The sequence below is a fragment of the Gossypium raimondii genome, chromosome 11, assembly GCF_025698545.1.
Source record: "Gossypium raimondii isolate GPD5lz chromosome 11, ASM2569854v1, whole genome shotgun sequence".
In the NCBI taxonomy this organism is placed as follows: Eukaryota; Viridiplantae; Streptophyta; class Magnoliopsida; order Malvales; family Malvaceae; genus Gossypium; species Gossypium raimondii.
The window spans coordinates 624,215-648,439 of NC_068575.1; the positions used below are offsets into that span (position 1 = coordinate 624,215).

At 29.5% G+C, this 24,225-nt stretch overlaps 1 protein-coding gene across 1 annotated transcript; it reads right to left on the reverse strand.

The window, feature by feature from the left end:
- Positions 1–2,016: 2,016 nt before the first annotated feature.
- Positions 2,017–18,176, reverse strand: LOC105761759 (uncharacterized). Its single transcript, XM_052623258.1, has 5 exons — positions 18,148–18,176; positions 3,919–4,263; positions 2,602–2,859; positions 2,482–2,520; positions 2,017–2,142 (listed from the first exon to the last, which is right to left on the reverse strand). The coding sequence occupies exons 2-5, from the start codon at positions 4,249–4,251 to the stop codon at positions 2,032–2,034; spliced, it is 741 nt and encodes a 246-aa protein (XP_052479218.1). The 5' UTR covers positions 4,252–4,263; positions 18,148–18,176; the 3' UTR covers positions 2,017–2,031.
- Between the last annotated feature and the right edge of the window lie 6,049 nt (positions 18,177–24,225).

Below are 24,225 nucleotides of genomic sequence, written 5' to 3' on the forward strand. Positions count from 1 at the left end.
TGAAGATTTAGATCATGAAATAGCAATATATATATATATATATATCAATGTCTTAGAATTTATATAATTCTAATAATTATCAACTTGAATTAACTTATGATATACTGATGGAGTGTTATTTTCTTAAGTCGTGAACCATTACTGGAATCTTCATTTTCTAAAGATCCTCATCTTATCAAAATTCTAAATGCAATTATAACACGATGCAAAACACAATACAAACACACGATTTCATACCAAAAAACCATATAGTCTAAGAGAAAAGTAAAGATAAAACGCTTAAATGCAAGAAAGCTCAATTCTAATGGTGACTTACCAAAGATTTTGCTGCAACTGCAACTGCAAAACATGAGAGCTCAGCAGCCACCTTTGATTCCCAAAACCCTTTTTTTTCTTTTTCAGTTTCGTCCAAAATTACTCGAGTGACAAAAGTAGGAACACAGATTCTTCTGCAACAGATTGTAAGCAAATCCCGCTTCAAAACCAAGTTCCTTAGCCTGGTTGAGTGTCGCGGCCCATTTTTTCAATGTGTCCCAGTTTAATTCCTTAATTGATACCTCTTCCATCTCTTTGATTGCGGCACAAACCAGAACTTGAATACTGTAATGGCAAAAATCGGTAGCTTTTCCACGAACATTTTCGATTCGGGTCACAATCGGTTTGAGGTAGTCCGGTGTTTTATACCAGCCAATGTTGTTCAATGCTTGTTCTAAGCCATGGAAGTCGGTAACAGCCACTTTCTTGTTGTCCTTGTCACAAAGTTGGTTTTCTAATTCACTAAAAGTAGAGTACTGCAACTCCTCACGAGTAAATAAACTTCCATGATCTTGATCTTGAGCAGCACTAATAAGCCATGGCCATGTTGAAGAAAGCTGCAACAAGACAAAAAAGAAGAAGAAGAAAGAAAACCAGTCATATTTATGAGAATGATGTGGGTATGATTATATATAAATTAGTTGATATTTAATAAGATTACATAAAAAGTGAATTTCAAATTCATTACTACCATGCATTTAATAAATTCATGGGTATAAAAAAATCATAAATGGTACATTTGTATGTATTCTATCACATAACATGTTCTATTTTAATACCCAAATCATATTTTGAAGTCCAAATTCTCAAATGTTAAATAGCTAGCTAATGTGCAATGCAATAATGTATAAATATAAATGTATTTATGTATATGCATATCATATCTCCTTTCTTAGACTCTCCACAACTTAGTCAAGTAAGATATGCATTGTAGCTAAACACACATATATATATATCTTAGTGCTTAAGAAGATTCAACAATACTTACTGTTTTAAATGCAAAAGTCTATGCAGGATTAGAGAAGCAGGAAAACTTGAATTATACAATTTGTTGTTGATATCAGGAATCAACAAGGGGAAGAGTTGACAGAGGTGACTGGTGCTTCACCCTTGAAAGGCGAAGAGCTGTTGTGATAATGTGATGAAGGATAATAAGAGAGAGAAGAGAGAGAGGGAGTGAGGATCATCCCTCCTTCTAGGTGAGAAAGTTTATATATGAGACATAGGTGATGTTACGTGTAAGTATCTTGTTGGCGGTAGGGTCACATCCTATTTCTTTGTAGCGACGCTGATGTAATCTTGTAGATTGATGAAATGACAATGTAGGTGACTTGCACAGTTGAAGAATCTCAACCACTTTTAGTGGAGGCAGCTCATGATGAAATTGTGCTCAATGGTGTGGCGAGCCGCGGTCGTAGGTGATATGAAGGTGGCATAACAGTTGCCTTTTGTCATAAGGTTGGTTTTTCAGATAGCTAAAATTAGAGTATAACACTTGAGGAGTTAGCAAACTTCCATGATGCTGATCTTGATCTTCATCAACACTAATAAGATGATTAGTTGCTGTAGTTTCTTCGACATCAGCCACAGACATGCTGAAGAAAGCTAGAACAATTTAAAAAAAAAAAACAGGTTATAATTTATAAGAATGATGTGATATGTATTTGAAAAATATAAAACAACATGAATTTTAATTTTACATTTTTATGTATTCTATCATATAATATGCATTATATTTAAAACATGAATCATATGTAATCTATGCATGCACATATGTATATATGCATGTATATCGTACCTCTTTTGTAGAGTCCCCATGTTAAAATCCTGAAATTTAAGAGAAATGAAAATAAATAATCGAAACAAATAACTTGATGAAATAAGATATGCATTATTCTTTTTCATGTTTATAGTTTCAAATACATATATATTACATAGAAAGATTCAACAAGAAAAAAACATACTCATATTAGATACAAACCCACATCCAACACATCTGAAATAAAGTAAAATAGTTGAAAATGACTTTTTGTTAGGTCTGAAAAGAAGTCTAGTAATGAGGAAAGATATTATTGATTTATATATTTAGATAAAAGTACTAAAATTGATCATCCCACTTAAATTCGAATAACATAGCTGAAGATAGCTTTTGTTGAATATACATACCGTGAAGACTGCATCAAGGTTCCCTGCTTTTGTTGAATCCTGAAAATCAAACTACAAAGTTATATTGGAGACTTGGAATATAGGAACTAAGTAATCAAAAATTCGTAAAATTTAGCGTACCTTTAGCCGTTCTTGATCTATTCTCTCCAACTCATATTCTACTTCAACGAATATTCTTCGTTTTGCCTCGTCTGTTGAACTGTCGTCCTTCTCGATTTCTTGAATCTTTTGCTTCATACGTTGGAGGTCAGGTCGAATTGGCCATTGCGTTGTGATTTGCTCGAGGGAGCCGAAAACTCGTGGTAAGAGATGAGAGGCATTAATGGCCATCATGTTACGAACTATCCTTATAATAACGTCCTTGTCTGCTTCCTTGTCCTTCATTTTACCAAATATACAGAAAGCAAGAGATACGAAACAATGCATACGTATTGTTGATACAAAGATTTTCAAAATGCATCTATTATAAAGTATTATTCTCTTCCGAGGTGAAGATCATCCTCACCTTTTCTCCTAGGAAAAAAAAACCTTATTAGATGTTTTATATAGGTTAAATTAGAAAAAGGAAGGGCCCTTTTAAAAGTTAATTAGGGATTTAGGCTATTTTTCCCAAATTTATTATTTTAAAAAATTAATTATTAATTAAAATTTTAAAAAATTAAAACAACATTAAATGAAAAATAAAGATGTGTGTAAAAAGAATCAAACCGGAGACTCAAACACAAAATACTAAAATCTATCTATCTAACCCCCAAAAAAAAATCTAATGTGTTATAAGTTGTTAAAAAAAACACATTAAAAAGCCTTTTAAACATGTTGTTTCTCTCCAAATTTAAACACGTTTTTCTCCAAATTTAGTTTATTTCCCTAGAAAATAAAAACTGCTTAAATCCCTAATTAACTTTCAAAAACAGTTTTTTTTTCTAATTTACCCGTAATATATATAAAGTGAATAACAATAGGGTAAACTTACTAATAATTACAAAATAGTCACTAAATCATTTGAATGTTTTTATTTAAGTCACTAAACTATTCAAAAGTTGTATTTAAGTTACTAGGATTTTAAGTTTTTTTTTTTAAGGTCAGCTAGCGAGCTCCAAGCGACGATTTGACGATTGGGATAACAAATCAGTACTCATAAGCGAGTAGAAAAACAAAGAAGAAAACTATTTGAATTTTTGTTTACAGATTTGTAATTTTCAAAGTCATTTGAGAAAAACAAACTAAATTGTAAAAGATAAAGGAAATGAGAGATTCTGGTTGGTACAATTGTTGATTTTAACATTCCAATGACTTAAATGATAACTTTTAAATAGTTCATTGACTATTTTGTAACCTTTTGGAGTTAAGTGACCAAAAAATTTATTTACTAATAGTTTAGTGAACTTTTGCTGAATTTGCCCATAATAATAACGTGAATTTATTTAAGAAACTTACGTTCTTTATACGCCTGCTAATTCGATCCTTGTAAACCTTCGCCATTCCCGCCACGGTTTTCCCTTTCAAACATTCTTGTAGCCGGGAAGTTGATGATTCACCGGCATAAAAGGTTCGCGGACACCGGCGTTGTTTCTTCCCGACTTTTCCATTAGCTTCTTGTGAGTTACCGGGATCTAAATCCCGGTTTCTTTTTTTGCTTCCACTCGACATCGACGGGTTGATCTCTTCTGACAACAATGGTCGTACTTTCGCGACCTCGGATATCGGATCATAGACATTTTTGAAGATACTCAAATCTTCGTCATTCAAAAAACTGTAATCGTCGCTCATCCTTGCACAGATCTGGGAAAATTTTAACTTGGATCAGAAGAAATCGTTGAATAAAAAAACAATAAAATCGAAAATTCAGATATAAATTAAGAAGAAGCAAATCATTGAAGTAAAATTATATGAAACAAAATCTTCTCAAGAAATCCAAGAAAATCAAAGCAAGAGATGATAATGAACACGTAAACTTAGTAGTAGTACTTACTGTTAGAGAAGAAGAGAGAAAGTGTCGGCTGCTTGCTGAAGATTACAAAGTGGAGGGGGTCTAATTATAGAAGAATGCAAGTGGGTCATTGGATACTATGAAGTGACCCAAAAAAGCTGGAAACAGCTCTCCTTGATACAATGCATTATTTTTATGTCGGTAGTCCTCCCCTCTGTGTAATCACTTTCATTGTATTATTACAATTTCACTACTATTCACTTAATTATTGATAAGTTTTTTTAGTTACCTAATTATGTAAAGATACAAAATAATTATTTAACTATTCAATTATTTCTTGTTTAGTTACCGGTCTTTAAACTACTAACGGGAGGTTAACTTGACAGCTTCTAAAATCGGTATAATAGAAACTTTAACTCTCAATATTTATACATTATGTAATTTAGTTTTTCTTTTGCATTTTTTTGTGACATGGAGGGTTAAATTTAATACAATGAGAAAATATGGAAATTATTATATTTGATTTTAATATATTTTCAATCAAATTTAGTTGATGAATTTATTTTTTAAAAACTTTTTAGGCGAAAGGGTCACAACGAAAAACAAATATGTAAAAAGATCAAATTACACGATGTATGAATATGTAAATCAAGACTAAATTGATATAATATAAAAATATTAAAAGGTTAAAGTTACTATTATGTTAATTTTAAAAGTTATTACATTAATTTTCCATTAATTATTTAATGCTTGATAAAAAAATTGATAGCAAGATAATTTCGTATTTTTAATATATTTATTTTTGGATAATTATCAAATAAAATGCTATTAAATTTGGATTTTTCTTATCGTGAATGAAGTTAGTGTCTTTGAATTCAAACTCTTACAAAAAAAAGGGGGCTAAATTGGAACAAAAAGCAAAGAGGAGGGCTTGATTGAAAGATTGAAGATTCAAAGATGATTGAATAAATATTGAAGGGTTGAAGATTTTTTTTTAAAAGTGGCTGGATAAAGATTGAAGGATTTTTTATATTGTTACAACTCAGAACTAGTTTAAATTGATTTTAAATTTGAATTATTTAGTGATAATATTTAGAAAAAATCTTGCTAAATTTTAGCACTAAAAATGTATATAAATACCTAGTAGTTACAACCAGTCGAATACACTTTGCCTTTAGCATTTAATAAATTCTCTATTTTTTTCCTCTCCTGCCTCTTTGCCATTCAATTTTGCAGTTTCTTTTTGCCTTTATACTTTCCAAAATTCCATTTAAACCATTTATTTTCAAGCAAGATTCTTTCCATTATTAGCTAAACCCTTTTTAGCTTTAGCCCTAAAATTGCTCTAACAAAACAATCATGAGATACGAGCCTACTAAAAGAATCTTTCAATTCGATATTCGCTATCTCTCCGGTATATGGGATAGTACAAATTCGTCTCTCAAAGTTGATTCAATTTAAACTCAAAAAGCGCTTTGGGTTGGGATAGATCTTGACATAGCCCAAAGGTGAAGGACTCCAAACAATCATTTCTAGTTTTTTCTCACCTTTTGCTTCCCATCTAATTAGCGGAGCCCTGGTTACTGTTACTAACTTCATGCCATTTTCGAATACATCACTCTTAGACACGTTCAAATTTTTTTTGAGAGGAATCATAATTAAATTGTATATTTTTACGATAGTAAAACTATAATTTGTCCCCTAAATTTGTTTTTCTAATTTTACCCTTGAGAACAATACAAGTTGTTTACTTCAATATGAGAAGACACTATTGTATACTTGATCATTGAATACCATATAAAGTTTGGATGCTCATAATATAATCGAGTAAAGAAACTTGTCTGTAGTAAAACGAAGGCCAGAAATAACATCCAGAACCATGCCTGTGCTACGAATTCGTATCCGATGCTTAGATCTAAAATCATATAACATAATTGTGAATGACTTTTTGCTAGGTCAAGTATTGTGATTGAGAAAAGAAATTGTAATTATAAAGTGATTTATAAATGAATAATATATCAACACATATTCAAATAAAAGAATTGGATATGATCATTCAATGTGTCAGAGTGTATCGAGCATGAATGTGTATCTGATGTTCAAACTCAAATTCAAATAATATAGCTGAAAATGATTACTAGGTGTAAGAAAAAAACTAAGCAAATTGCATGCGGAAAGATGAAATAATTATAATTTGATTTATGATAAAATACACCTACGGTCATTGAACTATTAATAAGTATACATTTTAGAAGAAAATGGGAAGGAGATTAAACTTTTGATTGGTGTCGTGTGTAAACAGAGAAAGCGATATAGTGACCATTTTAACAATCTAGTGACTTAAATGAAAATTTTCAAATAGTACAATGATCATTTTATAACATTTTAAAGTTAAATGATTAAAAGATAGACTTTGTTATGTTGGTTAATATGAATGATAAGAAATATGCATACCATATATATTATAGGTTACGTGTCATGTAGTTGGAAATTTGACAAGGGTCAATTTGCGGTGATATTGGGATCGACTATGAAAGGAAGAGTTGGTGGTTTGAAGGATCCTCGATTGCTATAACCAAATTTTATCGCTTGAAGTGAAATTTTGTCTTAAAGATAGATTCAATATTGAGTACACCGAGGCTAAGGCTAAGCTTAAAAATATTTTATTTACCAATTTATTTTATTTTCTTAAATTTATTTTTGCATTTATTTTGTTTTATTTTATTACACTTATTTCCTTATTTTATTATCTTAATCAATTTAAGCCTTCCATTTTCATTTTTTTTTTTCAGCACTATTACCCATCAAATTTGAGCATGACTATGACCGCGACAATGAATCTGGTCACAAGAAAAAAGGCAAAATTAGATTCCAATCTTCATCATTCCAATGATGTCACCGTTGCTCATCTTGCACGAAATGTGAAAATTTTAACTTGGATCAGAAGAAATCGTTGAATAAAAAACAATACAATCGAACATTCAGATATAAATTAAGAAGAAGCAAATCATTGAAGCAAAATTATATGAAACAGAATATTCTCAAGAAATTCAGGAAAATCAAAGCAAGAGAGATAATGAATAAGTAAACCTAGTAGTACCTACCGTTAAGAGGAGAGAAAAGGTCGCCTGCTTGCTGAAGAGTATTCATTGGAGGGGGTCTAATTATAGAAGAATGCAAGTGGGTCATTGGGCTGTTGCTTTTTCTTCTAATGGAGTGACCCAAAAAAGCTGGAAACAGCTCTCGATACAATGCATTATTTTTTATGTCGGTAGTCCTCCCCTCCGTGTATAGTCACTTTCATTGTATTTTTAGGTAAGGTATCGTTATCAAAGGTCACTTAATTATTGATAAGTTTTTCTTAATCACCTAATTATGGAAAGATACAAAATAATTATTTAATTATTCAATTATTTCTTGTTTAGTTACTGGTCTTTAAATTACTAACGGGAGGTTAACTTGACAGCTTCTAAAATCGGTATAATAGAAATTTTAACTCTCAATATTTATACATTATGTAATTTAGTTTTTCTTTTGCATTTTTTTGTGACATGGAGGGTTAAATTTAATACAATGAGAAAATACGGAAATTATTATATTTAATTTTTGGGTGTTTTCATTTTAATATATTTTCAATCAAATTTAGTTGATGAATTTTTTTTAAAACTTTTTAGGTGAAAGGGTCACAACGAAAAACAAATATGTAAAAAGATCAAATACACGATGTATGAATATTGAGAATTAGATTTTTAGAATCAAGACTAAATTGATATAATATAAAAATATTAAAAGGTTAAAGTTACTATTATGTTAATTTTAAAAGTTATTACATTAATTTTCCATTAATTATTTAATGCTTGATAAAAAAAAATTGATAGGAAGATAAATTCATATTTTTAATATATTTATTTTTGGCTAATTATCAAATAAAATGCTATTAAATTTGGATTTTTCTTATCAGGAATGAAGTTAGTGTGCTGAATTCAAACTCTTACAAAAAAAGGGCTAAATTGGAACAAAAAGCAAAGAGGAGGGCTTGATTGAAAGATTGAAGATTCAAAGATGATTGAATAAATATTGAAGGGTTGAAGATTTTTTTTTTAAAAGTGGCTGGATAAAGATTGAAGGATTTTTTATATTGTTACAACTCTGTAACTAGTTTAAATTCGATTTTTAAATTTCGAATTATTTAGTGATAATATTTAGTGATAATATTTAGAAAAAATCGTGCTAAATTTTAGCACTAAAAATGTATATAAATACCTAGTAGTTACAACCAATCGAATACATTTTGCCTTTAGCATTTAATAAATTCTCTATTTTTTTCATCTCCTGCCTCTTTGCCATTCAATTTTGCAGTTTTTTTTTGCCTTTATACTTTCCAGAATTCCATTTAAACCATTTATTTTCAAGCATGATTCTTTCCATTATTAGCTAAACCCTTTTTGGCTTTAGCCCTAAAATTGCTCTAACAAAACAATCATGAAATGCAAACCTACTAAAAGAACCTTTCAATTCGATATTCGCTATCTCTCCAGTATATGGGATAGTACAAATTCGTCCCTTAAAATTGATTTAATTTAAACTCAAAAAGCGCGCTCGCGTTGGGTTGGAATCTTTTGGCGTACAGTTGGAAAGTTGAGTCCGTGTTGTTGTATTCAAAATCCATCGAACAAATTGGCGTGGCTAAGGCTAAGCTTAAAAATATTTCATTTACCAATTTATTTTATTTTCTTAAATTTATTTTTGCATTTTTAAAATTGTTTTTGTTTTATTTTATTACATTTCATATTTCCTTATTTTATTATCTTAATCAATTTAAACCTCCCATTTTTATTTCTTTTTTTTTCAGCACTACTACCCATCAAATTTGGGCATGACTATGACCGCGACTGCGAATCTGGTCACAAGAAAAGTCAAAATTAGGTCTCTGTGGATTTGACCTCTTTGCTCTATATTTTAATTTATGTTATATTTGTCGAGAAATTTATAATTTCAACGATTACAATAATTAAAATTTTAAACTCGAAAAGTAGAGAACTTTACTTTTGAAAGTAAAATTAAGAAGACTAAATTCTAAATATGCAAAATGTGTAACTACTTAAAACTTATTTTAACCTTCAAATTTTTACTTTATAATCAACCTAACCTGATTTAGGAAGTTTTGGACACATGTGCCGACACATATTTAGATATACATTTATGATATGACCAGCTTCCTCAGAACATAAGAGAAAATTTGAAAAGTAGTTGAACATACCCTGCTCAAGTAATCTAATAAAATAGTAGAAATTGTCTTTTGCTAGTGCACAAGGACAAATGTCTTTATTGGTAAAATTACTATGGAGGTCCTCATATTAAGTGTTAGACTGTATTTTCCTACTCTACTAAAAAATAGGTAAATTAGTCTCTGTGCATTAGATTAATGAGTAAATTGATCATTTCATTAAAAATTTCATCCATTTCTATTGTTAAAAGTTGACATGGCTGATAGAATAATCAAATAGTGACACGTGATATGTCATGTGTACTTCATATTGATGTACATGAATTAAATTTTAAGAGTAGAAATGAATGGAACTCTTAATGAAGAACTAATTTATTCTTTGGTTTAACATAAAATGATTAATTTGTCTATTTTTTAGTTACCCAACTATCTTAGATTTTTGAGTATTTTCATAAGTAGATGTATTTTTGTAAACTTAAAATCTAGTCATTCTACTTCTAATTTTAGGAATTTAGGTATTATTCGATAAATTTAAAAATTAAATATTAAAAAATAAGTGTTGAAAAAATAGGTATTGAAAGTTTAAGTTGTAAAATCTGTTTGATAAATATAAATATTAAATTATAAAAAGTTATGTTCTAAATTTTATCCTCAATTTTAAATATTTCACCTTATTCTAAATAAAAGTCAAATTTTAAACCTAAAGTTTTATAGCATAATATAATATTATAATAAATAAAATAAAATTGAATTAATTGGAAATATTCTCTATTAAGTGATAAATAGCTCTTACTTATTTATAATTTTTCACACTTTTTTGTTTTTTGTATAAAAGATTCTATTAGATTGTTTTTATTTTGGATTATCAAACAAGTGTAAAAAAAATCAAATCATTGAAAATTTAGATTTACCTGTTAACACTATTAAAAAAAACCAAATCCAAAATAAGCTTAGATTAAATTATTAACTTTTCATAGGGCCAAAAAGGCAATTATTCCATTTAATTAAAAGGGTAAAAAGACTTGGATTTAATGTTTTAATTTATGAGGGCCTAAAAGAAAATTTTCCCATCTAGCCAAAGGGGCTATATAGGTTAATATCAATAAGAAGTGTGCATGCGCATATACCATAGCTTAGACAATCCCTTACTTTATCCAAGTCCTCAAAAAACCACAAGTTTAAGATCTTGAAATCAAACTTAGCATTTTCTTTGAGTTTCAAACATTGATGCACCTCTTTTGATCATTGTTGTTCTAGTTTCTTAAGCTTCTCTGTTAATTCTAGTAATCTCCGCTTCACCTCATCTTCTGTTAATTTGTCGTCCTCGTATTCACTCTTGATTTCTTGGTACTTTTTCATAATGTCTCGAGCATTAGATCGCACGAGTCATTTCATGCGATTTGATTTGGTTGAGACAGTTGAGAACAAAATTAGAGGCTTTCCTCTTTTCAACAAATGTACACACACACAAAATATCAGAAAAGTGAAATAGACTAAATTAAAATTAAATCAGAATCAAATTATATTAATTAAAACTGAATTAAGGACCAAATCACACGTCTGACAGACAATGGAGGACCAAAATGCATATTACGCCTTCCAACAAAAACATGCAGATCCGGGGGGACACAAACGGGTCAACGGACGTCATTCTCACAATTTTTTGTTTTCTATATTTGTTCCTTTAGCTTTTTCCAGAATGTCAAAAGCTTATTACTGTTGAATCAAGATATAGAGGATTTGGTTTCCTTACTTTATAGATAGGGCGTTCACTGTTCTAAGTATTTTTACGTGCTAATCGCGTTGTTATTAAAACTTTATCTTTCTCTTCTAATTCATCCAAAATTTGTAACACTATACCAAAATATCTAATGTGGTACCAATATTTCTAGTGGAAATCATTGGCTAATGGTATACCAAAAGTTTCCTATTCCTGCTCGTGTGTGGATTGATAGCCTATATCAAAATTTGTTAGATTACATTTTGCCCCTACTTAAAAAATAGGTAAATTAGTCCATAAAATAAATTTTTTTCTATTAAAAAATTCACTCATTTCTATTGTTAAAAGATGATATGACTAACAAAACAACCAAATAGTGACATGTGACATTTCATGTGTACCTCATGTTGACGTATGTGAACTAATTTTTAACAATAGAAATAAAGATTAGTGTAAATACTCTTTTGGTCCCTGTCAATTTCAAAATGAGCAAATTGGTCTCTTCTTTAATAAAATTCAAATTTCAAAATAATTTTCAAAATTGAAAATAATTTTAAAATTCAAAATATTTATAAAAATTCTAAAATTTATACTTTTTAAAAATTATTTTTAAAACAATCTAAAATATATGTAAAAAAAGTTAAACTTTTAAAATTACTTCCAAAAATTCTTTTAAACTAAAAATATTCTAATTTATTGATCCTAAAGGAAAGTAGTTTATGTTTAATACATATTACAAACATACATGTGTGTATGCACATCAAATTCTGACATGCTTATAATATCTAGAAAAATATTATGTAAATGCATATTTATAAAAATATAAAAAAATAAATTTTTAATTGAAATGGTAAAATTAATATTTCAAGATCATGGTAGCCTATATTGAAGTCCTACCATGAATGGATTTACATTGATTTATATAGATTTTGTATTTCCCAATTAAATTGATGCCTAATTGATCAATGGCATCATCTCAATTAAAACTTAAATATAGTATAAGATATATACACGTTTCTTAAAATAGAGTTTTCTTGATACAATATGAATAAAAGCGAATAGCTACACTTGAACTGACCTAACCGTCTCAGGTCCATTGTTATTATTTTTTGTTCAAAACCAAGATATCTATTATAAGTAGTAGTAACTAATTCACTCGTTCGGAGTATTTTTTTGGAGAGGTAAACAGCTAGACATAAAATATATTCCATTCACATGAGCGGAGATTGAACCTCGATAACATAGTGAAATAATAGATGAACAATCACCACATTATATTTCATGATCAGTTCATTAATATTATTGTACCTTAGGTTCTTGCAACGTATGAAAACAAACATTTTTCTAAAAATTTAGTGGGATTTAATCTGCCTTTTAAGTCATGTAAGGGTGGAAATTTTGTTAAGAACAATTAAGGCTGACAGAGGCTAGCATCCTCTAAAATTTAAAATTAGTAAAGGTAAAATTATATTTTGGTTTCCCTCAAAATATAAAGATTTGATTTAATCTTTTAAAATTATAAATATATAAACTATTAAAATAATAAAATTACAATTTTACTATTGTAAAATTATAATTTAATTCCGTCCCCTAAATTTGTTTTCTAATTTTTGCCCTTGAGAACAATACAAGTTGTTTACTTCAATATGAGAATACATTATTGTATACTTGATCATTGAATAGCATATAAAGTTTGGATGCTCATAATATAATCGAGTTGGACAAAGAAACTTGTCTCTAGCTAGTAAAACAAAGGGCAGAAATAACATCTAGAACCATGCCTGTGCTATGGATTCGTATCCGATGCTTAGATCTAAAATTATATAAATTGTGAATGACTTTTTGCTAGGTGAAGTATTGTGATTGAGGAAAGAAATTGTAATTATAAAGTGATTTATAAATGAATAATATATCAACACATATTCAAATGAAAGTATTGGATATGATCATTCAGACTGTATTGAGCATGAATGTGTATCTAATGTTCAAATTCAAATAATATAATTGAAAATGATTACTAGGTAAATAAAAAACTAAGCCAATTGCATGGGGAAAGATGAAATAATTATAATTTGATTTATGATAAAATACACTTACGGTCATTGAACTATTAATAAGTATACGTTTTAGAAGAAAATGGGAAGAAAAATTTTTGATTGGTGTCAGAGTGTAAACAGAGAAAGCGATATAGTGACGATTTTAATAATTTAGTGATTTAAATGAAAACTTTCAAATAGTAACATTTTAAAGTTAAATGATTAAAAGATAGACTTTGTTATGTTGGTTAATATGAATGATAAGAAATATGCATACCATATATATTATTAGCAGTGAAGATTGCTTCAAAGTTCCTTGCTTTGTTGTAGTCCTGAAAACCAAGCTTAAAAGTTAAATTGAAGATTTAGATCATGAAATAGCAATATATATATATATATATATATCAATGTCTTAGAATTTATATAATTCTAATAATTATCAACTTGAATTAACTTATGATATACTGATGGAGTGTTATTTTTCTTAAGTCGTGAACCATTACTGGAATCTTCATTTTTCTAAAGATCCTCATCTTATCAAAAATTCTAAATGCAATTATAACACGATGCAAAACACAATACAAACACACGATTTCATACCAAAAAACCATATAGTCTAAGAGAAAAGTAAAGATAAAACGCTTAAATGCAAGAAAGCTCAATTCTAATGGTGACTTACCAAAGATTTTGCTGCAACTGCAACTGCAAAACATGAGAGCTCAGCAGCCACCTTTGATTCCCAAAACCCTTTTTTTTCTTTTTCAGTTTCGTCCAAAATTACTCGAGTGACAAAAGTAGGAACACAGATTCTTCTGCAACAGATTGTAAGCAAATCCCGCTTCAAAACCAAGTTCCTTAGCCTGGTTGAGTGTCGCGGCCCATTTTTTCAATGTGTCCCAGTTTAATTCCTTAATTGATACCTCTTCCATCTCTTTGATTGCGGCACAAACCAGAACTTGAATACTGTAATGGCAAAAATCGGTAGCTTTTCCACGAACATTTTCGATTCGGGTCACAATCGGTTTGAGGTAGTCCGGTGTTTTATACCAGCCAATGTTGTTCAATGCTTGTTCTAAGCCATGGAAGTCGGTAACAGCCACTTTCTTGTTGTCCTTGTCACAAAGTTGGTTTTCTAATTCACTAAAAGTAGAGTACTGCAACTCCTCACGAGTAAATAAACTTCCATGATCTTGATCTTGAGCAGCACTAATAAGCCATGGCCATGTTGAAGAAAGCTGCAACAAGACAAAAAAGAAGAAGAAGAAAGAAAACCAGTCATATTTATGAGAATGATGTGGGTATGATTATATATAAATTAGTTGATATTTAATAAGATTACATAAAAAGTGAATTTCAAATTCATTACTACCATGCATTTAATAAATTCATGGGTATAAAAAAATCATAAATGGTACATTTGTATGTATTCTATCACATAACATGTTCTATTTTTAATACCCAAATCATATTTTGAAGTCCAAATTCTCAAATGTTAAATAGCTAGCTAATGTGCAATGCAATAATGTATAAATATAAATGTATTTATGTATATGCATATCATATCTCCTTTCTTAGACTCTCCACAACTTAGTCAAGTAAGATATGCATTGTAGCTAAACACACATATATATATATCTTAGTGCTTAAGAAGATTCAACAATACTTACTGTTTTAAATGCAAAAGTCTATGCAGGATTAGAGAAGCAGGAAAACTTGAATTATACAATTTGTTGTTGATATCAGGAATCAACAAGGGGAAGAGTTGACAGAGGTGACTGGTGCTTCACCCTTGAAAGGCGAAGAGCTGTTGTGATAATGTGATGAAGGATAATAAGAGAGAGAAGAGAGAGAGGGAGTGAGGATCATCCCTCCTTCTAGGTGAGAAAGTTTATATATGAGACATAGGTGATGTTACGTGTAAGTATCTTGTTGGCGGTAGGGTCACATCCTATTTCTTTGTAGCGACGCTGATGTAATCTTGTAGATTGATGAAATGACAATGTAGGTGACTTGCACAGTTGAAGAATCTCAACCACTTTTAGTGGAGGCAGCTCATGATGAAATTGTGCTCAATGGTGTGGCGAGCCGCGGTCGTAGGTGATATGAAGGTGGCATAACAGTTGCCTTTTGTCATAAGGTTGGTTTTTCAGATAGCTAAAATTAGAGTATAACACTTGAGGAGTTAGCAAACTTCCATGATGCTGATCTTGATCTTCATCAACACTAATAAGATGATTAGTTGCTGTAGTTTCTTCGACATCAGCCACAGACATGCTGAAGAAAGCTAGAACAATTTAAAAAAAAAAAAAACAGGTTATAATTTATAAGAATGATGTGATATGTATTTGAAAAATATAAAACAACATGAATTTTAATTTTACATTTTTATGTATTCTATCATATAATATGCATTATATTTAAAACATGAATCATATGTAATCTATGCATGCACATATGTATATATGCATGTATATCGTACCTCTTTTGTAGAGTCCCCATGTTAAAATCCTGAAATTTAAGAGAAATGAAAATAAATAATCGAAACAAATAACTTGATGAAATAAGATATGCATTATTCTTTTTCATGTTTATAGTTTCAAATACATATATATTACATAGAAAGATTCAACAAGAAAAAACATACTCATATTAGATACAAACCCACATCCAACACATCTGAAATAAAGTAAAATAGTTGAAAATGACTTTTGTTAGGTCTGAAAAGAAGTCTAGTAATGAGGAAAGATATTATTGATTTATATATTTAGATAAAAGTACTAAAATTGATCATCCCACTTAAATTCGAATAACATAGCTGAAGATAGCTTTTGTTGAATATACATACCGTGAAGACTGCATCAAGGTTCCCTGCTTTTGTTGAATCCTGAAAATCAAACTACAAAGTTATATTGGAGACTTGGAATATAGGAACTAAGTAATCAAAATTCGTAAAATTTAGCGTACCTTTAGCCGTTCTTGATCTATTCTCTCCAACTCATATTCTACTTCAACGAATATTCTTCGTTTTGCCTCGTCTGTTGAACTGTCGTCCTTCTCGATTTCTTGAATGTTTTGCTTTATGTGTTGGAGGTCAGGTCGAATTGGCCATTGCGTTTTGATTTGCTCGAGGGAGCCGAAAACTCGTGCTAAGAGATGAGACGCATTAATGGCCGCCATGTTACAAACTATCCTTATAATAACTTCCATGTCTGCTATCTTGTCCTTCATTTTACCAAATATACAGAAAGAAAGTGATAAGAGACAATGCATACGTATTGTTGATACAAAGATTTTCAAAATGCATCTATTATAAAGTATTATTCTCTTCCGAGGTGAAGATCATCCTCACCTTTTCTCCTAGGAAAAAAAATACCTTATAAGATGCTTTATATAGGTTAAATTAGAAAAAAGGAAAGGCCCTTTTTAAAAGTTAATTAGGGATTTAGGCTGTTTTTCCCAAATTTATTAATTTAAAAAAATTAATTATTAATTAAAATTTAAAAAAATTAAAACAACATTAAATAAAAAATAAAGATGTGAGTAAAAAGAATCAAACCCGAGACTCAAACACAAAATACTAAAATCTATCTATCTAACCTAAAAAAAACTAATGTGTTAAGTTGTTAAAAAAACACATTAAAAGGACTTTTTAAACACGTTGTTGTTTCTCTCCAAATTTAAACACGTTTTTCTCCAAATTTAGTTTATTTCCCTACAAAATAAAAACTGCTTAAATCCCTAATTAACTTTCAAAAACAGTTTTTTTTTCTAATTTACCCGTAATATATATAAAGTGAATAACAATAGGGTAAACTTACTAAACTATTCAAAAGTTGTATTTAAGTTATTAGGATGTTAAGTGTTTTTAAAGGTCAGCTAGCGAGTTCTAAGCGACGATTTGACGACTAGTATGACAAATCAGTACTCATAAACGAGTAGAAAAATAGAGAAGAAAAAGAAAACTATTTAGATTTTGGTTAACAGATTTGTAATTTTCAAAGTCATTTCATAAAAAAAACTAAACTGTAAAAGAGAAAGGAAATGAGAGATTCTGGTTGGTACAAGTGTTGATTTTAACACTCCAGTGACTTAAATGATAACTTTCAAATAGTTCATTGACCATTTTGTAAGTTTTTGGAGTTAAGTGACCAAAAGATATATTAACTAATAGTTTAGTGACCTTTTGTGGAATTTGCCCATAATAATAACGTTAATTTATTTAAGAAACTTACGTTCTTTATCCGCCTGCTAATTCGATCCTTGTAAACCTTCGCCATTCCCGCCACGGTTTTCCCTTTCAAACGTTCTTGTTGCCGGGCAGTTGATGATTCACCGGTATAAAAGGTTCCCGGACACGGGCGTTGTTTCTTCCTGACTTTTCCATTAGCTTCTTGTGAGTTACCGGGATTTCCCGGTTTCTTTTTTTGCTTCCACTCGACATCGACGGGTTCAACTCTTCTGACGACAATGGTGGTCTGTTCGCGACCTCGGATATCGAATCATCGAGATTATCGAGGAGACTCCAAACTTCGTCATTCAAAAACTGTTATCGTTGCTCATCCTTGCACAGATCTGGGAAAATTTTAACTTGGATCAGAAGAAATCGTTGAATAAAAAAAAATCGAAAATTCAGATATAAATTAAGAAGCAGCAAATCATTGAAGCAAAATTATATGAAACAAAATCTTCTCAAGAAATCCAAGAAAATCAAAGCAAGAGATGATAATGAACACGTAAACTTAGTAGTACTTACTGTTAGAGAAGAAGAGAGTGTGTGTCGCCTGCTCGCCGAAGATTACTCATTGGAGGGGACGAATTATATAAGAAGGCCAAGTGGGTCATTGGATACTATGTCTGCTTTTGTTTTTTCTTCAAAAAAGTGACAAAAAAAGCTGGAAACAGGGAGGAAAACGGCCCCCACTCTCTTTGATCCCCTCTCTGGGGAATCATTTTTATTGTATTATTAGGTCCGATATCGTTATTAAAGGGTAAATTTCATTAGTAGTCACCCAATTGTTGATAAGTTTTTTAGTCATCTAATTATGTAAAAGATACAAAATGGTCATTTAACTATTCGATTTTTTCTTTTTTGATCACCGGCCGTTAATTTACTAACGGAAAGTTAACTTGGCAGCTACTAAAATTAGTATAATAGAAACTTTAACTCTCGACATTTATACATTGTGTCTTTATTCTAAAAAAAAATTAACCTTAAACATTTATATATTGTGTAATTTGGTATTTTTACAATTTTACTTTTCTTTGTGACATTGAGGGTTAAATTTAAAAGAATGAGAAAATATGAAATTTATTATACTGAATTTTTAGTGTTTTCATTTTTGTATATTTTCAATTAAATTTAGTTGATAAATTTTTTTAACTTTTAGGTGAAAGAGGTCACAAAGAAAACAAAACTATAAAAACACAAAATTATATAATGTGTAAATATTGAGGGTTAGATTTTCTAGAATCAAGACTAAATTGAAATAATGTATAAATATTTAAGATTAAAGTTGCTATTATGTTAATTTTAAAAGTTGTCACATCAACCTTCTGTTAACTATTTAACGACTAGTGACAAAAAAAGGAATAACATCAAATAACTAAGTGATCATTTTATAATTTTTCATAATTAATTAAAAAATTATCAATAATTAAATCGAGGAAAAATTCATGCATGAAAAAAAGCTAATAAACTTTATTTGGCACTGTGGTTTTCGAAATCTTCACTAACAACTATTTTTTTTAAGTTTTACTTTGCCACCCTAAAATTTAGTCCCAAGTTTGCCATAAGTAAACTAGTCATTTCTATTAAAAAATTTATTCATTATTACTGTTAAAAATTGACATAACTGACAGAATAATCAAATAGTAACTTGTGGCATACCACATGAACCTCTTGCTGATATGCAAAGACTAGTTTTTAATAGTAGAAATAAATGACATTTTTAATAGAAAGACCAATTTACTCTTTAATTTAACTTATGTGGTCTAATTTGTCATTTTTTAGTAGATGGGGCAAAATGCAATCTGATTCCTATTACAAAGGCCTCTGTGATACTTTTACCTTACTGTTAATTATTTCAGTTAAAATGTTGTCATCAATTTTTCCTAAAAATAATATTACGACAGAAAAGAATATTTGATCATGACAACTTGAATGGATGTTTTTAAAAAAATCCAAATAAGTATTTTTAAAGTTATTTTTATTGTTACATGACATTATTAAGTGATTTTTTAAAATTTTAAAATTTCATATCACGAATTTAATAGAATAATTTCAACGACGGCCACAACTAAACCTGAATTTTTAAACTGATCATTTTTGTTAGAAATTTTATCCATTTCTACTGTTAAAAATTGGCATGGTTGACAAAATAACCAAACAATGACTCATGACGTGCCATGTGTACCTCATGTTGACATACATGAACTCATTTTTAGCAGTAGAAATAAATGAAATTTTTAATGAAAGAATCAATTTTCTTTTTAATCTAGTGTACAATGACTAATTTGTCTATTTTTAGTCACCCAACTATCTTAGATTTTTGGGTATTTTTATTTTCACGTTAGCTAACCAATGACAAAAAAAATTAAATAGTTGGGTAATTATTTTATAATTTTTATAGTTATGTGACCAAAATTAAATTTACTAATAGTTGAGTGACATTAATGTAATTTACCCTTACTTTTTTTTTTGTTTCTAGACCCGCCTTTATTTGCAATCCAATTGATCGTATTATTCTCTTTCCGGTATCCTCTCTTCAAAATGGAATCTTATGGCTGCACGTTCGCATCCCGACACGTGAAATCCGGAATCATGCTGACTAAAGTACAATTGATGAACTTTCCTCGCCATAGTGGTTTCCAACTTCCCCGCTAACGGCTGTTTTTATGCTTTTTGTTAATGAATTTCTTCTTAAATGTGATCACAAATATTTGTATTTTTCGTAAATTTAAAATTTAGATATTATATTTTTATTTTTAGGAAGGTAAGTGTTGTTCGATAAATTGACAAAATAAGTGTTGAAAAAATAAGTATTGTATATAAATTATAAAATATGTTTAATATTCTACTTAAAATTAATTATGAAATATTATTAAATTGTTTGATAAATATAAATTTTAAATCATCAAAAAAATATATTCTATTTAAAATATATTTAGATTCAACTGTTAATATTATTAAAAAAATTAACGCAAAATAACCCGAATCAAACTACCTTGATTACCACCTCTATGTTGAACCAGAAACATCATAATGCAAAACTTGTAAAATCTCATCTGGGATACATTGAAATGGTGAGATTCCAGGCTCTTGTATCTTGCCAACATCGCCATTGCATCCGCAATGCGATTTCCCTCTTTGTAAGTGTGCATAATGCGTATCTCTCAGTCTCGATGAAGCAACTGCTATATAGACCGAACCAATGTGTTAGATATTGACATAACCCAAAGGTGAAGGACTCCAAACAATCATTTTTAGTTTTTTTCTCACCTTTTGCTTCCCATCTGATTACTTGAACCCTAGTTACTGTTACTAACTTCATGCCATTTTCGAATACATCACTCTTAGACACGTTAATTTTTTTTTGAGAGGAAGTATAATTAAATTGTATATTTTTACGATAACAAAAATATAATATTACTATATTAATAGTTTATATATTTATAATTTTTAAATGATTAAATCAAACTTTAATTAGACCAAAATATAATTTTATCATATATTATTATAAATTCTTATAAATTATAAAGGGGCTAAAAGTTAAAATTTCCATTTTAGGGGGTTGGTGCTGGCTCTGCACCTGCCTAGACACTCTCCATCTCAGAAACTCAATATCAAACAGCTGTTATCTATGCTTATCTTTTATGTCTATTAGTAAATTTACGTTTCGGTAATTTAATTTTGCAACTGAATTTGAGTTTCGATTTCGAATATCTTAGTAGTTTTTTTTTTCTTCTAACATTTTCGATACATATTGCAATAGGTTCGAGGTAGTCCGAATTTCCCCCCGAGCAGTGTTGTTTAATGCTTGTTCTAAGCCTTGGAAATCTTTGAACTCCACTTTGTTGTTGTTGTTTTTGTCATAAACTTGATTCTTCAAATCAATAAGTTTAGTTGTAATACTAATTCTTCATCCTTTAAAAAAAAAACATGAAATCTCAAATCCATTACTAAACAACCATTCAATAAATTCTTAGATTTGGAAAATAATTACATTTAGAAGTTATACTATTTTCGGAATTCAAGTTGTCAATTGCTATTTGGAGAAATTGTTACTGGTCATTAACTTCATGGGTCGGGTTAACTACTCAGAATTCAGGAGGGTTTGGGTAATAAAAATTAAGCTTGTTTAAAATATTGGTAGACTTGGACAAAAATTTAAGTTCATATTTCAGCTCGGGCCAATCTTGGGTAAGAATAAATGTATGTATGTATGTATGTATGTATGTATGTATGTATGTATGTGATCAAGATGTAAACAAGTAGGGACGAAGCTAGAAATTTTGTTAAGGGGGAGGAGAGTGAGATAAAATTATAAAATTTTAGAAGGACCAATGCTAAAAAAATTGTGTTAAAAAAGCTTAGATTAAATTATTAACTTTTCATAGGGCCAAAAAGACAACTATTCCATTTAATTAAAAGGCTAAAAAGACTTAAATTTAATGTTTTAATTTATGAGAGGGCCTACAAGAAAGTTTTCCCATCTAGCCAAGGGGACTATATTGGTTAATATCAATAAAAAGTGTGCATGTACTATATTTTTAACAAGGGTTGGATCAAGTTCCCTTACTTTATCCAAGCCCTGAAAAAACCAAAAATTTAAGATCTTGAAATCAAACTTAGCATTTTCTTTGAGTTTCAAACATTGATGTTCCTCTTTTGATCGTTGTTGTTCTAGTTTCGTAAGCTTCTCTATTAATTCGAGTAATCTCGGCTTCGCCTTATCTTCTTTTAATTTGTCATCCTCGTACTCACTCTTGTTTTCTCGGTACTTTTTTATAATGTCTTTGGCAACAGACTGTACTGTATGGGCCACTCATGTAGGGGTGTGCATAATTCGGGTAAAACCGAAAAAATTCGGTTAACCGACCGAATTCGGTTAACCGACCGAATTCGGTTAATCGGTCGGTTAACCGAATTTTTTCGGTCGGAGGTCGGTTAATTTTTTTATGATTTTTCGGTTAACGGTTAATTCGGTTCGAAACCGGTCGGTTAACCGAAAATTTTCGGTTAACCGAAAAAATTAATAAATAAAATTATCCAACCCAACCCAAACTCAATTACCCAACCCAATAAAACTAAAACTAAAGTTTACCCAATTACCCAATCCAATAAAACTAAAACTAAAAGACAACCCAATTTACTAAAGTCTAAAACCCAATTTACTTTAATAATTTATAAATTTTTAAATTTTAAAAATAAAAATAAAAAATTCGGTAATTCGGTATTTTTCGTAATTCGTTAATTCGTTAATTCGTTAATTCGGTAATTCGTTAATTCGGTAATTCGGGTAATTTTAACCAAAATAAAAATACATAATTTTCGTTAATTCGTTAATCGACCTTATTAACCGAAAAATTTCGTTCGTTAAATTTTTTAAAAAATCGGTTCGCTTAACGGTTAAAATTTTTGGAAGGTCGGTTAATTCGGTTATAGTAATTTCGGGTCGGTTAACCGGTCGGTTAACCGAATGAACACCCCTACACTCATGCGATTCAATTTGGTCGAGACAGTTGAGAATAAAATCAGAGGCTTTCCTCTTTTCACCAAGTGTACACAAAATATTCGAATAAGTAAGATAGACTAAATTAAAATTCAATCAGAATCAAATTATAGAATTAAGGACCAAATCACACGTCTGACGAACAATGGAGAACCAAAATGGATATTAAGCCTTCCAACAAAAACATGCGGATCCAGGGGACACAAACGGGTCAACGGACGTCATTCTCACAATTTATTGTTTTCTATATTTGTTCTTTTAGCTTTTTCCGTTACTGTTGACTAAAGATGGTGAATAATTGTGTATTTGTCTAATGGTTAAGGTTTTTATTATTTTAGGAATTTTGGGTTCGAATTACGTTAGTTGTGTTATTGTTAGAGATTTGTCTTTCTCTTGTAATTCACCAAAAAAATTAAGATCGTGAAAAAACAGATATAATTAAAACCTATAATGAAATTATTTAAAAAAAATACTTTGATGAATCCGATGATATGAAAATTTTGATCTTTGCAAAATGATGGGTAGTGGGGATTTAAATTCAAAAAAGTCATTACTGATTTTTTTTTTAGATTAGATCGTACGTCTAAATAATCTATTTTTTTAAAAGAGATATTTTAAGAACTCTTCTAAAAGGATAATTATGGCTCCACATCAACAGATATTGTTGAATATTTTGGTATATCAAATTTTTTTTTTTTTACAAATATCCAAAATTTTTAACTTAATACCAAAATTTCTAATGCGGTACCAATATTTCTGGCGGAAATCATTGGCTATTTTGGTATACCAAAATTTTCCTTTTCTTGCTCGTGTGTGGGGATTGATAGCTTGTACCCAAATTTGTTAGATTGCATTTCCGCCCTACTAAAAAAATGGGTAAATTAGTCTATGTACATTAGATTAAGGAGTAAACTGGTTTTTTATGTTAAAAAATTCATTTATTTCTATTGTTAAAAGCTATCTTGGATTTTTGGTATTTTCATTTATTCATTAGCCAACTGGTGACCAAAAACTAAGAAATTGAATAGTTGGGTGACCATTTTATAACTTTTCATAGTTAAGTGACCAAAAAATAAATTTACTAATAGTTGAGAGATCAT

What these genes read in the sequence shown, in the direction of transcription:
- LOC105761759 (XM_052623258.1), bottom strand. Translation starts at nt 4,251, where the DNA reads ATGAGCGACGATTACAGTTTTTTGAATGACGAAGATTTGAGTATCTTC. An exon ending in TAGATCAAGAACGGCTAAAG is followed by an intron (nt 2,521 to 2,601) that starts GTACGCTAAATT and finishes TTTGATTTTCAG; the next exon opens with GATTCAACAAAAGCAGGGAA. An exon ending in ACCTTGATGCAGTCTTCACG is followed by an intron (nt 2,143 to 2,481) that starts GTATGTATATTC and finishes CTTAAATTTCAG; the next exon opens with GATTTTAACATGGGGACTCT.